General features: G+C 36.4%; 1 protein-coding gene across 25 annotated transcripts in view; it reads left to right on the top strand.

Annotated features, from left to right (window-relative positions):
- Positions 1-14,227, top strand: part of LOC105233049 (calcium/calmodulin-dependent protein kinase type II alpha chain) — a 417,125-nt gene that overhangs the window by 333,184 nt on the left and 69,714 nt on the right. For 18 of the 25 annotated variants that reach the window (XM_049460543.1, XM_049460539.1, XM_049460541.1 and 15 more), the window contains one exon: positions 3,594-3,656. The exons of 5 other annotated variants lie outside the window; for them this stretch is intronic. In XM_049460543.1, the coding sequence (XP_049316500.1) occupies positions 3,594-3,656 (63 nt within the window). Of the gene's footprint in view, positions 1-3,593; positions 3,657-12,041; positions 12,062-14,227 lie in introns of those variants that run through there. 2 more of the 25 variants (XM_049460552.1, XM_049460554.1) reach the window with 2 other exon arrangements.

Here is a 14,227-nt window from a genome sequence, read left to right as displayed (position 1 = left end):
TTTCAGTGGATTATTTCACTTTCCAGTGTACAAATCAAGAACTAATTACTAGAACGTGATAGAAATTTTAACCAATAATTCTTTTAAAGTATTCACATTTTACACCATAAGGTATTTCCTTAGCTTTGATTCCTGCAAGTTGCAAGAGTATAAAATGTTCGGTTCCACCCGAACTTAGCCACTCCTTACTTATTTTATCTTTGAAATTAAGTCTCCACTTCCTTCAGGAGGACCTGTGATCATGGGACATATATAACAGCAAATCTTGCGAGCTCTGTCGCTTCCATAGGAGAACTGAATGGTTAAGGTATACTTTTTATACGCAAAAATTGTATTAATATTTAGTTAAGCCCATCTGTCTGTCTGTGTCAACGTATGTACGTATACTACTAAAATATATTATCTTCTTAGTTTTGAGTGGTCGAATTTCCCAAAACGCCACTAATTTAAAATAAAATATAGCTGTCGCACAAACTATTCGTTTATTTGGAAAGATATCTGCACAAAGTTTGGCACATATTAATGTTGAGGACAATGGCACCATATCCGAATATATTGTTCGGATCCCACCATTAAAGTGAGGACGAGGTCGTTGATGGGCGTAATCGCCCACAAAATGTCATTAAACGAAAATCTAGAAAGTGCCATAAATAAGCACTTAATTAAGATATAAAAATGGAATTCGGCACAGCCAAATGCAATAGCAATCGGGCCTGAAGGCTGAAAATTAAAAAAAAAAACTTATCTTGGCCCCTCCTTCTAAGAGGTTTAATGTACAATACCACTTAAGGTACAAAATCCGCTCAGAACAAATCAAGCACACCAACCGACACTGTAAAAATATATGAAATCGGTTGGTAACCCCACCCATTCCCCAAATAACGATTTCGTTCAAAACTACTAAAGGCTCGATAAATCAAAAAATCATGACTCCAGAGGCAGTAAATGTTACACCTTGGATGCAACAAGAGACCTTTATTGCAGCCGGGAGGATGAGCCATATCCCAGAAGCTTTTCGACCGATTATTCCCATATATTTCCCATATATCACAATTTTAAGTTCCATCTGATTCATTCACTACCCATAATGTAAATCCAGCATCAATGAATTTATAGGGAAAAAACTTTTCTCGAATAGTGGGATGAAAGAAGCCTACTTTAAGACCAAAAATTGTCTAAATCAGACCTAAACTATTCAAGTCTCCAGATATCGAATATATACTTCAAATTTCAAAATTCGAACTTTTTATCGAAAATATCGGTCAATATGTGATATAAATTATAGAAATTCGGAGATAATAATTTTCTAATAATAGTAAGCCTGCATGTCAAAAATGGATTGAATCGGATCAATAATTTCTTTAGTTCTCATATATGTACGTATGGTAATATAAAGATTTTCGAACTTCCAGGTGCTAAAATTAAGTGGTCGTGTTTTTCTAATAATGGTGCATCTTTGTGCCTAATTTGGAAAAATCAAAACTTGTTCTAGACCCCATACAACTTACAGACCTTACACCTGAAGATATTTTCTTAGTTTTAATTCTGGCAAGTTACAAGCGTGTGAAATGTTCGGTAACACCCAAACTTAGGCCTTCCTTACTTGTTCGGAATCGGTTATAGCACATATTGTTGCCATAAAAAATGCTCGTACATTATTGTTTCGGTACAACCAAAGCTGACGGTTATTACATAATACAATATACGAGTAATACAATAGCAGGCAATAAAATAGCAGACTCTTCTCTTGAAATTGGGAAATGGTTCCTCTTCTCAACTTTTTAATTGGTATATTCCCGGTTTGGTTTCTTGTTGATGCCATTTTCATATTTTCGATTAAGGAAAATGTTCTTATGCATATTTTATCTTATCCTTATTAAAGATGCGATTTTCTGGTAAGAACTTACGGTGCAGTCTATTATCTTTTGGAGCATTACCTTCATACAATGATGAATTTTGACGTCACACTGGAAGGTTGAACTTCAATCAATTATTCCACATTTTGATAGCACAATGGTTTGAAATGGTTTTTAAAACTTGATTTGTTTTATATTCCTGCCAATAATGTGGGAAGTCATTTATACATTTTTCTTTCTCTTGCTAAGTTGTTTGGTATTGGAACATTTTAGTAGTAAAAAGTATTATAACCGCAGTTATTTCTATTCAGCTTGCTTTATTTACGTAAAATATTAGTATACAAATATATACTAGGTTGTTCAATAAGCTTTGTCGTTTTATATGAAAGGCACAATTTTATGATTTAAAATACATTTTATTATTCAATATAATCTCCCTGAACATTAATACACTTGCTCCAACGATCCTCCAAAATACGCTTCAACAGCCGTTATGACCTCTTCATTTGATGAAAAAGGCTTGCCACGCATAAATTTTTTGAATTTTGGAAACAAATGGAAGTCGCTGGGGGCCAAATCTGATGAATACGATGGATGCTCCAACAATTTGAACTTTAATCCTTGGATTTAAGCCATTGTCAAAATGCTCTTGTGACACGGTGCATCGTCCTGATGAAAAAAGACTTTTTTTTCTGCAAAGCGGGTCTTTTTTTCCCTTCAACTGGTCCAAAAGGTTGCAATAATATTCAGAATTAATTGTTTTACCGTTTGCAAGTAATCCACAAACAAAATGTTTCTCGCAAAAAAAACAAAACTGATCGTTTCGAAGCCGAACAACCAGGTTCACACCACTCTTTAGCCTCTTTTTTTGATACCGGATCATGGTGATAGACCCAAGTCTCATCCATAGTGATGAATCGACGCAGAAAATTCACTTTATCCTTTTTGAACCCTCCAAATGTTGCTGAGAAAGTCACATTTGAATGCATTTTTGTTCCATTGTTAGCGAATGTGGCACCACACCACTAGCTCACACTGCTTAATAAGATGTGTAAAGCCTCTACTAAATCTCTCTCAGTCAATCGCCGTCTTTAAGGCTTGTACGACTACGTTTATATTCAGCAACCAATTTTTTACTATTCTAATTGTAGGTGAACAATCATTACACAATTTTAACATTCGTTCGTGAATTTCTTTAAGTGCTACACCTTCCAAAAATAAGAATTTTATCACTGCACGATATACAATTTTTTCCATTGTAAAAAAATATTGCGACACGGCAACACTAAATGGCCTGAAAACAAAGAATGAATATACAAATTGAAATGAAACTTCACATACATTCATACATATGAAATGTACCAACAAATTAAAAAAAATTGGGCTAGTAGCAACGCTCTCTCTTATTGAACAACCTGGTATACTCGTTCATGGGTGAATTTAACATACATTCATATTCAGCTCCACAGCAATGACTCGATTGAAAAAAAGGGTTTGTTGATAATCAAATTATAATTAGTAACAAAAAATAAATAAAAAAAATGTACTCCGCAAACAAAATTGAATGTGCAGTTAAAGATGAACATGCTTTTAACTAACTATTTCTCTCTTACTTTTTTTCCTGAAACGAATATTTTGAAATATAAAAATTTATTTCAAAAACATTTTTTGACAATTAAATAACTTGAAACAAACTTGGTCAATTGTGTGGCTAATTTATTGAACGACTGATATTAGAAATAAGGATTGTTTGTCCAGCGAAATCTTCTCAACAAATGTCATCCAATTCTCAATGCACAGGTACGTAAAATTTGCTTTATTTTTGCATGCTTGTAAGACAACCACTAATTAACGATTTCTTTGTGCATAAATATGTTCAATAATTTATCGGTACCTTAAAAAAATCATGTACAAAAACCATCATAGATGTATTCGCCTTTATGTTTTAGGACGGAGTAAGTTTCTTAAGCAGTAAACTTTTCGAATTGGACTTCGTATTCTAAAGTTGAAAGTCATAGGCACGTTTTCCTAACAGCCTTTTTGCTCAGGTGTTAATTGATTAATTAACTTGCCTTCGCTCAATTAAAGCGCTAATTTAGATAGATTTACTATACAAAACAAAAATCTTATTTTACGACACTAATTCTCAATCGAATTCAAATCCAGTTGTAACTGGAACGCAAACACTACGGGTTGTTGTCCACACTGTAAATTTCATTTTGTGCATTGATAAAATATCATTCAGCATATGAATTTTAATCATTAGAAAAAATACCAAATGAAGAACACAAGTTCGTTAACCGAACATATCGTTAATTGAATAGCCGGTTGTCCGTAAAGCAAAAACTGGTTTCTTAAGTATGATCTTAATGTACGAGGGCTGTCTGATAAATAACCGACCTAACCATGATGTAGGCGACTTTTTCAATTTTTTTTTTATTTTTCTACATAGTCTCCGTGTACCTCCACACACTTCTACCAGCGATGCTCCTATCTCTGCAACCCTTCCAAAACAGAGCGCTGGAAATGTTCATGCGCGCACGTTTGTGGTCTAGGGTAAGCAAACGCGGCACCCAACGCGCGGACAGCTTTCTCATGCCCAAATCTTGGTTTAATATGTGACAAACACGTTCTTTTGACATCTTCATAATCTCAGCTATTTCCCTAACTTTAATCCGGCGGTCGTCTAGTACCAATTGATGAACTTTAGCGATGTTATCGTTAGTGGTTACAATTTTTGGACGCCCAGGACGTTCATCATCTTCCAAGCTCCTGCGACCACGTTTAAATTCAGCTGCCCAAAATTTTACGGTGGTAAACGATGGTGCAGAGTCACCATACACAGAGTCCAACTCATCTTTGATTTGTGAAGGCGTATTGCCTTTCAAAAATAAAAATTTAATTACAGCTCGATATTCAATTTTTTCCATTTTGGGGAAATCACCGAAATAGACTCACAAAACGACTAAATTTCTGAAATTTTGGCGAGTAGCTATTATAATATGTACAATTTGAAGTAGAAACTTTTTTTTCACGTTGAGGTCGGTTATTTATCAGACAGCCCTCGTATTAAACTAATTTGGCTGCGGGAAAAGGCTATTACCGAGCATGAACACTATTGATAGCAATGGTATAAGACACAATACAAAAAATTTGGTTACTACTCCCTAACAGCATGTAGTTAATTGGTTATACGCAAGGTTGCGAATAATACATTAAATACTATATAATTACTATTATTATTCCCAAATACGTGATTAAATAATAAAAATAAATTAAATATGTATACCAAAAAATATTTTTAGAGATTAAAAGTAATACTAAGGCGTTCTATATTTGTTTGTATATACTTCTGGTAAAATAGGCCTTATCCTCACTCCAAAAATTTAATATCAGTAAAAAATATTCTTTGAAGGAAATTACTCCGCCCTAGTATATACCCATGTATATAATTGGCTAATATATATAGTTCCTTAACAGAAATATATATTCTAAAGATTAGAGAATATTTTCCGTAAACGAAACTTTTTTTGTTCTTTCGAAGAGAGAATCTCTCATACATATCGTCAGTCTTCGACGGCATACAAGATTCATATTGCACGCTAAGGGTACACCTCTTTCGGGACCACTCCCGCCAAAGAATATCATCTAATGATGGACTTGCGTGTCAGTACACCTTCGTACTATTTCTTCGTAGAACTAGGCTCAGCCAAGATTGGCTCTTCATGGGTACTTATATCGTCTATTCTTCGTTAGTTTTCCTTTTTTCGCTATTGCGTTGTCTCTCTTTTTTTCTCAATTCCTCGAGAGCAATTGCTGACCTTGTTTTTACCCTATCCTACACGAGTTTACGTTTTATCATGTGGTGCACGATATTTTCTGGAGTCATCCGTTCTTTTGCTACTGTGATCAAATTGAAAGAAGAATTTTTTCAATTTTTTCTCCTTTAAAGTAATCGCTTCCCGCTGCAATACACTTCCACCAACGAATTTTCCAATCATCATAGCACTTGGAAAATCTTCCATCGTGATGGCCATCAGAGCCTTTTTCGATTTAGCTTTTATATCCTCAATTGAGTCAAAACGGTATTCTCGGAGTGGTCATGTGAATTTGCTGAATAGCCAGAAGTTGCACGAAGGTAAATCAGGCGAATGCGGTGGTTGCGACATTAGTTAAAAATGTAGCGAAATGATTACGAACAACAAATGCAGTATGATATGGTGCACTATGGCAGTTATTTGTTCAATAAATTCAGACATAGTAAAAATCGAAAAATTCATTTTCAGAACCTCACAAAACGACGCGTGTCTCAAATACTAATGAATATTTTGAAATTTAGCATAGATGTCTCTAACAGTACTACCAACTTACAGAAAAACCGATTCGAAAACACGCGAAGTATAAATAAAAATTTCACCTTTCAATTTGATCACAGTAGTATATTAGTCTCTATGTCTGTTCCTCTACCTCATATTTTGGATAGGAAAAGAAAATGTGCTGCGCGCTTTCACGGCCATTACTGCAGAATGAATATTCTGTTTCGTCATCGTGACGGTATTTATACAGATATTGTCGGAAGAATTCGTGTCCGGTCAGGAACTGCGTCAGGTAATAATCCGTCTCGCCGTATTTTGGCTCCACTTATTCTTGGATGTTTCTGTTTAGTGCGTACGTCCACCTTCCCTTTTCTGCTACGTCCCAGCGCCTCTGCCACTCAAATATGGTTCTCGCTTCTCAAGACCTTGTTGGGAATTCCATCTAGACCCGGTGTTTTCGTACTTCCAAACTTATTGGGTGCTTCTATTACTTCCTCCTTCGTGACCAATGGTGTGTCTATGACCGTAAACGTATTTGATTGTAATGGGGGTTTATTTATCTGTGTAGGGAAAAGGATTCCTTGACGCTTTTTAAAAGCGTAAACTTTGCAATTTTGTAATTTCCCATCTGTATTATGTCGTATATAGTTATATAACGCGGTTATAGCCGAGACTTTAAGTTTTTACAATCTGAAATTAATATTTTTTAAAATGTTGAACATTGACTTTGCTACCTTGCATAGCGATAGGATACAATATATATAACTATACGTAGGTTGCCTTTATATTTCGGGACTTAGCAACCCTAGTGTTGCAAACTGGCAATTTAATAACTTTATCGTAAAGTTTGAAATTTTTGATGTTATACATACTCAAAACGTTTTGACATACGAGCGTTTTTTGTGTTGTTTACAGTATCTTACAAATTTCATCTCGGCCAAAGAATGGAATGAAATCGTGTAAATTTTCGCGCGATTATTCCTACAACTTTTGACGTGGATTAACTCAGCAACAGGGCATCAGTGAACATAATTAAATTTTTGATGATGAAGCTCCATCAAGCGCCAATATGTATCGATAATATAGTGAAATCAAACGAGGTTGTAGATCGATCAAGACGAATTTCGCGAAGGTCGTCTAAAATCAGTTGTTGCTCCGAAAAATATTGATGCTGTGCACAAACTAATATTGTAAGCTTGTCATGTGACCTATCGTTAGATTAGGACAACTAGTATTATAGGAACCAACATACATTCAATATTGCATGAACACTTGATTGCAGACTTTTTTTGCGACCGATTGCTAAACTAATATCTCATATCGATCGGTCGAAAGAAAAATTAAAAAATACGATAACGGATCTTCGAAACACGTCTATGGCAATGTGAGAGATGACGAATCGAGGATGCATACGTATGAACTCGAAAATAAAAAGCATTCGACTGTAATGGGGATTTCGTGATGAGTTGAATCCAACCAAAGCGGTTCGCTCACGAAGCAATTCCAAGAAAATGGTTACCTGTTTTTGAAAAAAACTGGACATGACTTGATGTATTCAAAACGCATGTTTTGAGGATACGTCAACCATAGTGGAGAGTTTGTATGCAAAAGTCTATAAATCTTTTTTGAGAAAAATTTTAAAAACAAAATTAAATTAAATAATTAAATTTCTTTTTGTTATCTAATCCCGAAATATTAAAGACAACCATGGTATGAGCTGCTCTCTCAGGAATGCAGTGACTATTTGAGACACTTTGGACGGAAGTCTCAATTTGGGACTAGTTCTTCTTCCTTATTGGCATAGACACCGCTTACGCGATTATAGCCGAGTTAACCACAGCGGGCCAGTTGTTTCTTCTTTTTGCTACGTGGCGTCAATTGGAGATTCCAAGCGCAGCCAGGTCTTTTCCACTTGGTCTTTCCAATGGAGTGGAGGTCTTTCTCTTCCTCTACTTCCCCGGCGAGTACTGCGTCGAATACTTTCAGAGCTGGAGTGTTTTTGTTCTTTCGAACTACATGAACTAGCCAGCGTAGCCGCTGTTGCTCCATCGAATGCGATATTCGTCGTGAGCAACGCACAAAGGACCATAAATCTTTCGCAAATCCTTTCTCTCGAAAACTCGCACCGTCAACGAATCAGTTGTTGTCATCGTCCAAGCCTCTGCACCATATAGCAGGACGGGAATAATGAGTGACTTATAGAGTTTGGTTTTTGTCCGTCGAGAGAGAACTTTACTTCTCAATTGCCTACTCAGTCCGAAGTAGCATCTATTGATAAGAGTTATCCTGCGTAGGATTTCTAGGCTGACATTGTTGGTGGTGTTTATATTGGTTCCTAAATAGTCGAAATGATCTACAACTTCAAAGTTATGACTGTCAGCAGTAACATGAGAGCCACGTTGAGAGTGCGACGACTGTTTGCTTGATGACAGGAGATATTTCGTCTTGCCCTTGTTCACTGCCAGAACCATTTGCTTTGCTTCCCTGTCCAGTCTGGAGAAATCAGAACTAACGGCGCGGGTGTTGAGGCCGATGATATCAATATCATCAGCATACGCCAGCAGCAGTATACTCTTATAAAAGATTGTACCTACTCGATTAAGTTCGGCAGCTCTAATTATTTTCTCTACGAGCAGATTGAAGAAGTCGCACGAAAGGAAGTCTCCTAGTCTGAAATCTCCTTTGGTTGGTTGTTAATGTGCCAGGTCTAAAGCCACACTGAAAGTTCCAATCAGTTTGTTGACGGTGGGCTTTCATATTTCACACAATACGCTCGATGGAACCTTGTACGCGATATTGAGGATGCTTATCCCACGGTAGTTCGCGCAGATTGTGGGGTCTCCTTTTTTATGGACTGGGCAGAGCACACTGAAATTCCAATCGTTGGGCATGCTTTCGTCCGACAATTTAATAAAGAAGCTGATGCATGCTCCTTATCAGTTCTTCACCGCCGTGTTTGAATAGTTCGGCCGGCCATTCATCGGCTTCCGTCGCATAGTTGTTCAGGCGGGTAATTGCTATTCGTACTTCTTCATGGTCTGGCAATGGAACGTCTGCTCCATCGTCATCGATTGATCGCCTTTTCCTGGAGTTATACTTTCACTGCCATTCAGCAGGCTGGAAAAGAGTTTCCTCCATAATTTTGAAATGCTGTGGATATCAGTCACTCTGGGGGTTCTAAAAGAGTATGCTTTGGTCTTGTAACCTTCTTCGTAGAATTTTCGAGTGTTACCCCTGTCAGCCAGCTTGTCAAGCTGTTCATACTCACGCATTTTTTGCCTGCAAATGCGTCTCGTTTCCCTCTTCAACTCTCGGTATATATCCCATCCCGCACGTGTTGTGGTTTGTTTTCTCTCTCCTGCGATTTCAAGCGGTGACTACAGCTTCTCGACGTCGAACCTTCCTTGTGTTGGTTGACGTATGTTTTTTGCTGCATATAAGCGGGTGCGACTCTTGGCTGCAACAAGGTAGTGGTCCGAGTCGATGTTAGGACTTCGTAGCGCACGCACAACTAAAACACTGGAGATGTGTCTTCCGTCTATCACAACTTGATCGATTGGTGGTTTTTCGATCCGGAGACAGCCAGGTGCCTTCGTGAATTTTCTTATGCTGGAATCTAATACTACAAATAACCATATTTCGGGCACGATTTTGACATCGTGGCGGGGGCAGCTCTAATAGGTGCGCTCCAAGCGCTTATAGAAGGGATCTTTGTTCACATCGACCTTGTAGGCGTGGGCGCAAATTAGTGATATGTTGAAAAACCTCGCTTTTATGCGGATTGTGGCTAGACGTTCATCCACCGGAGTAAATGATAGTACTCCGCGACGGAGTTTCACTCCCACTATGAATCCCACACCAAACTTGCGCTCGTTTATATGGCCATTGTAGTAAATTCCACAAGGACCTACTCGCCTCAGTGCTTGTCCCGTCCATCGCATTTCTTGGACGGCGGTGCTGTCAGCCTTTATTTTCACGAGGACATTAACCAGTTGATCCGCCGCACCTTCCCAATTAAGGGACCGGACATACCAGGTGCATGCCCTCAAATCATAATCCTTTTTTCGTTTGCTGTGGTAGTCATCAAAAGGGGTGTCTCTTCTCCGAGACATCTCTTCATTGGGGGCGTTCTTTACGTGGTAGGTCCCAAACCCAGCGCACAACCCTGTGTGGGCGATATTTCGCTTTCTCACTTTAGCATCGCTTTCACTTTAGAATCGTTTCTGGCCACTCCCAAGTGAATGGCGATCAAAGAACTTAGAAAGTTAACTTTGTAGTCTAGTTACTGGTTACTATTCACTAAACAGTCTCTAGCGTTAGTCACAAAATATTGTGTCAAATTTATGACCTGATGGTTAGCAGGTCCAAAAATTAAAAAGATCTCTTGTTTGCCATTTTGAATGTACTGAATAGAGATCATCATAGATATTAATCGGTTGTCGTTTTTTATATTTTGTAAGCAACTAAAACACGAAAAAGTTTAAAATAAATCAATTTTATATACTTTTTTTAATTTTAGTTTTTTTTTGACTATAGAAAATTTAATATATGTTATCGAAATATTTATTTTTATTCAAGTGTTAATATATCTCTAAATAATGAATAGATTTTTGTAACTGTGACTTACAGAATAGCAAATTATCTCAAGTCACGAAAACTGAGATTCAAGCCATCTATCTGTAGAGCTTTCAATAAGGCTCATCGTGCAAATATATCATCACTAGTGTGAAGAGAACCTTGTGCAACATATAATGAAATTCTTGTAATAGATAATACATAATCTCTTAGTTGAGTAGGAAAATGTGATCGTAAGATGATGCATACCCCCCGTGGTACCTTGTGGTACTTCCAGTTAAAATATTTCGGACAGTTGTACTATTTATCAAAGGCTTTCAAGGAAATCGGTATAGATGAAAACGTTCCCAATGTATGTTTCTCTGCAGCCCAAAACCGAAAAAATGGAAATCAGAAGTAAATTAAAGTAAAGTAAATGATTGCCATCATTTTCATTTTGCTTAACAAATATCTGCACTTTCCATTGGAAAATAAGCCAAGAAACAATGCTGTTAATACTGAATTTCTTAATTCGTGAATATCTATTCCCGGATGTTTGTAACACTCACAAGAGACCAATAAAGTATGCATACCAGAGGCCTGCACGATTAAGGTAGGCATCGTACGATTACGTTACTAAGTAACACTTCTGACGATTACCACGATGCGAAGGTAACATTACGCATCGGCATCGCGGCATCGTGGCATCGTACGATTACTATCTGGTATCGTCAATGGCAAATGAAACGAAATACAAACATAAAAGCAAATTCTTGTGATTTTTCTTTTGTATTTACCTTATATTAAGAAAAAATTAATAAAATTCTCTTCATTTAAACATAAATTAATTCAATATAACATAACACAACACAACATAAATTAATTCAATAAATAAAAATAAATTAAATATATTTCGTTATTTTCGATTAAAATAAGCAACGAATTAAAAATAAAAAATATTTAATATGAACTTAATTTTTTTGTTGTGAATGCAAAAATAAAATGGCGTCCAGATTTTCTCCTTTCAAATTTGTTCTTCTTTCTTCTAATATACGGTTTGCCAAACTAAAACATCTTTCGCTTGCTGCACTAGACGCTGGAATACATAAAATTTGTCGTGCCAGTCTAGCCATCAATGGAAACTCATCTTCATGACGCCGCCACCAATTCAAAACGCAATTTTCTGTATAGCATGCATTTTTGTATATTTCCATCTGCATATTTATTTGGCTTTCATAGCCAGTCAGCAAATGAACGTCTTTGTATTTTGAAAGCATATTATCCCCGATACAATGCTCCATTTCTACACTTTCAGATTGAGAATCTTGAGGAATTTCCGCAGACATGCTCATTGAGATTTTGTTCAATTCCACTTTCACTAAATTATACACCTCATCACGTTCAAACTCGCTTAAGTATCGCATCTGCTTATATTCTGGCCATAGAAAAGCAGCAATCTTATGTATTTTGTCTGGACAGAATTTCGTATCAAAAATATTATCTAAACAGTTTGTAAGTATTGATCGGATTTCATTATTACTTTCTTCATGTAGCAATTTAAACAACTTTTCCTTTAGGATATGCATATGTAGTAATACTAAATGTATAGTTGAATTTTTCTCACCTTCCAACAACAATGTTAGATTTTTGAATGGTTCTAATACGTTTATTATCCTGTCCAATAAATACTTTTCAATTCCGAACAAACGATGGGTTTCACCAGATTTCTCTAAAATATCTTCAATAGCATTGAAATTTTTGCGAATAGAGCACAACATTTCAAATTTAGTGTTCCATCTGGAAGAGCACTCTTGCTTCACGGTAGTTTCAAGCATTTGGTTTCTGCCTGTTCGCTTTAGATTTTCGACAAGAGACTTACATTTTGTTATCAAATTCATAACATTAGGAGCATAACTTTTAAGTGTTTCTTTATCGAATGTGTGCTTCAAAATAATGTTGAGCACATGTACTACGCCATTTACTCTTGAATGATGTTGTAGAGCCTTTTTGGTATTTGAACCCTGATCTGTAGTAAAAGTAATTTTTTCCAACAAATTTCTATCTAAGTTCAGTTCGTCAAACTTGAGTCCTATGGCACCAATTAAATTTTCTGCAGTTTTCTTCACAGCAATCCCATTGTCATCACAATATTCTAATTCGGAGGTAAACAAAATACGGCTAAAAATATAAACATAAACAAACACTCATATGTAGTACAGTATATGTAGCTTGTTGAACACACAATTTAACATACTTCTTAAGCTGCCATTTATCATCCATATAATGCACAGTAAAAGCAATAAAATTTCTTTGTTTTTTATTATCTGTCCACATATCCACCGTAGACGCACACATGCCTAAGGATTTTGTAACATTTTTTCAGACAAGTAATAATACATCTAAATATACCGAGAGATTTACCAACCTTTCTCAATGAATGGACGTATATCACCGATAAACTTTTCACGTTCGATAAGGTGCAACTTGTGCAATTTACGAGATATAGTAGTGGAATGAGGCAAAATGTCATCTATTGAAAAGTTTTTCGTGCCGATTTTAACACCAACTTCCACTAAGCAACGCGCCAATTCCTTGAATCCTTCGCCATTAACAGCTTCAAAAGATCGTAAATCACGGCAAGTGAATTTTAAACAATTCTGTAGGACTTCTTCCCGTAATTGGTCACTGATATTAACTGCTAACCGTTTCATTGGAACTGAATCACTTTCTTCTGTGGATTGGCGTTTGTAGCATGTGTGCTTTTTCACATTTGAAGAACTAGCCCCTTTACCAAATTTGAATGTTTTTTCACAATTTGAACATATAACATAGGGTACATTCTCTCCCGTCTTGGTATTCACAATTTTATTGTAAAACTTCCAGATGTCACTTGAACCCGATGCATCACTAATTTTATAAACACCACTTTTAATACGTTGCAAAATTTCCATTATATAGATTTAAATAATAGCACAAATGCAAAAACTTTGCTAATGTGAAAATGCCACTTCTTTTCTTCGCGCACAATACTAATTGAGTAACACAGCGTTGTCCACGGCCTATGCGCCAACATGTCGCGACAAGTGTCTGTGAAAGCCCGATTGTGTAACTGTATTCAACTTCGTAGGCAAACAAAGCAGAATTTTGCGATCAGTTGACGCTAGAATAACCAACACAAGCATAACGTGCACACAGTCCCGTTGGACAACAAAGCAAAAAGAGTAGCCCAGTGAGAAATTGGAATTAGAATTAAGCAAATTTTATAAGCAAAATTATAAAATAATGAAAATTAACAAAATGTATTTTAAGGATATATTCCCTATTATCTTTAAAAGACTTGGAACATAAATGGCATTGCATGGCACGAAAGGCATTTAGGAACATAAAATATTTCTCGCAGGGCATATTTGGTTTTGCGTTATAGTTTTACATGATGTTAATTCGTTGCTGGCTCGACAACGACTGAACGCGTAAGCGTACGTGTGAAGTTAGTTTCCACAA

This window comes from Bactrocera dorsalis, chromosome 6 (genome assembly GCF_023373825.1).
Source record: "Bactrocera dorsalis isolate Fly_Bdor chromosome 6, ASM2337382v1, whole genome shotgun sequence".
NCBI lineage: Eukaryota > Metazoa > Arthropoda > Insecta > Diptera > Tephritidae > Bactrocera > Bactrocera dorsalis.
The sequence above is the reverse complement of the archived record's forward strand: the minus strand, read 5'-3'. Positions and strand labels throughout refer to the sequence as shown.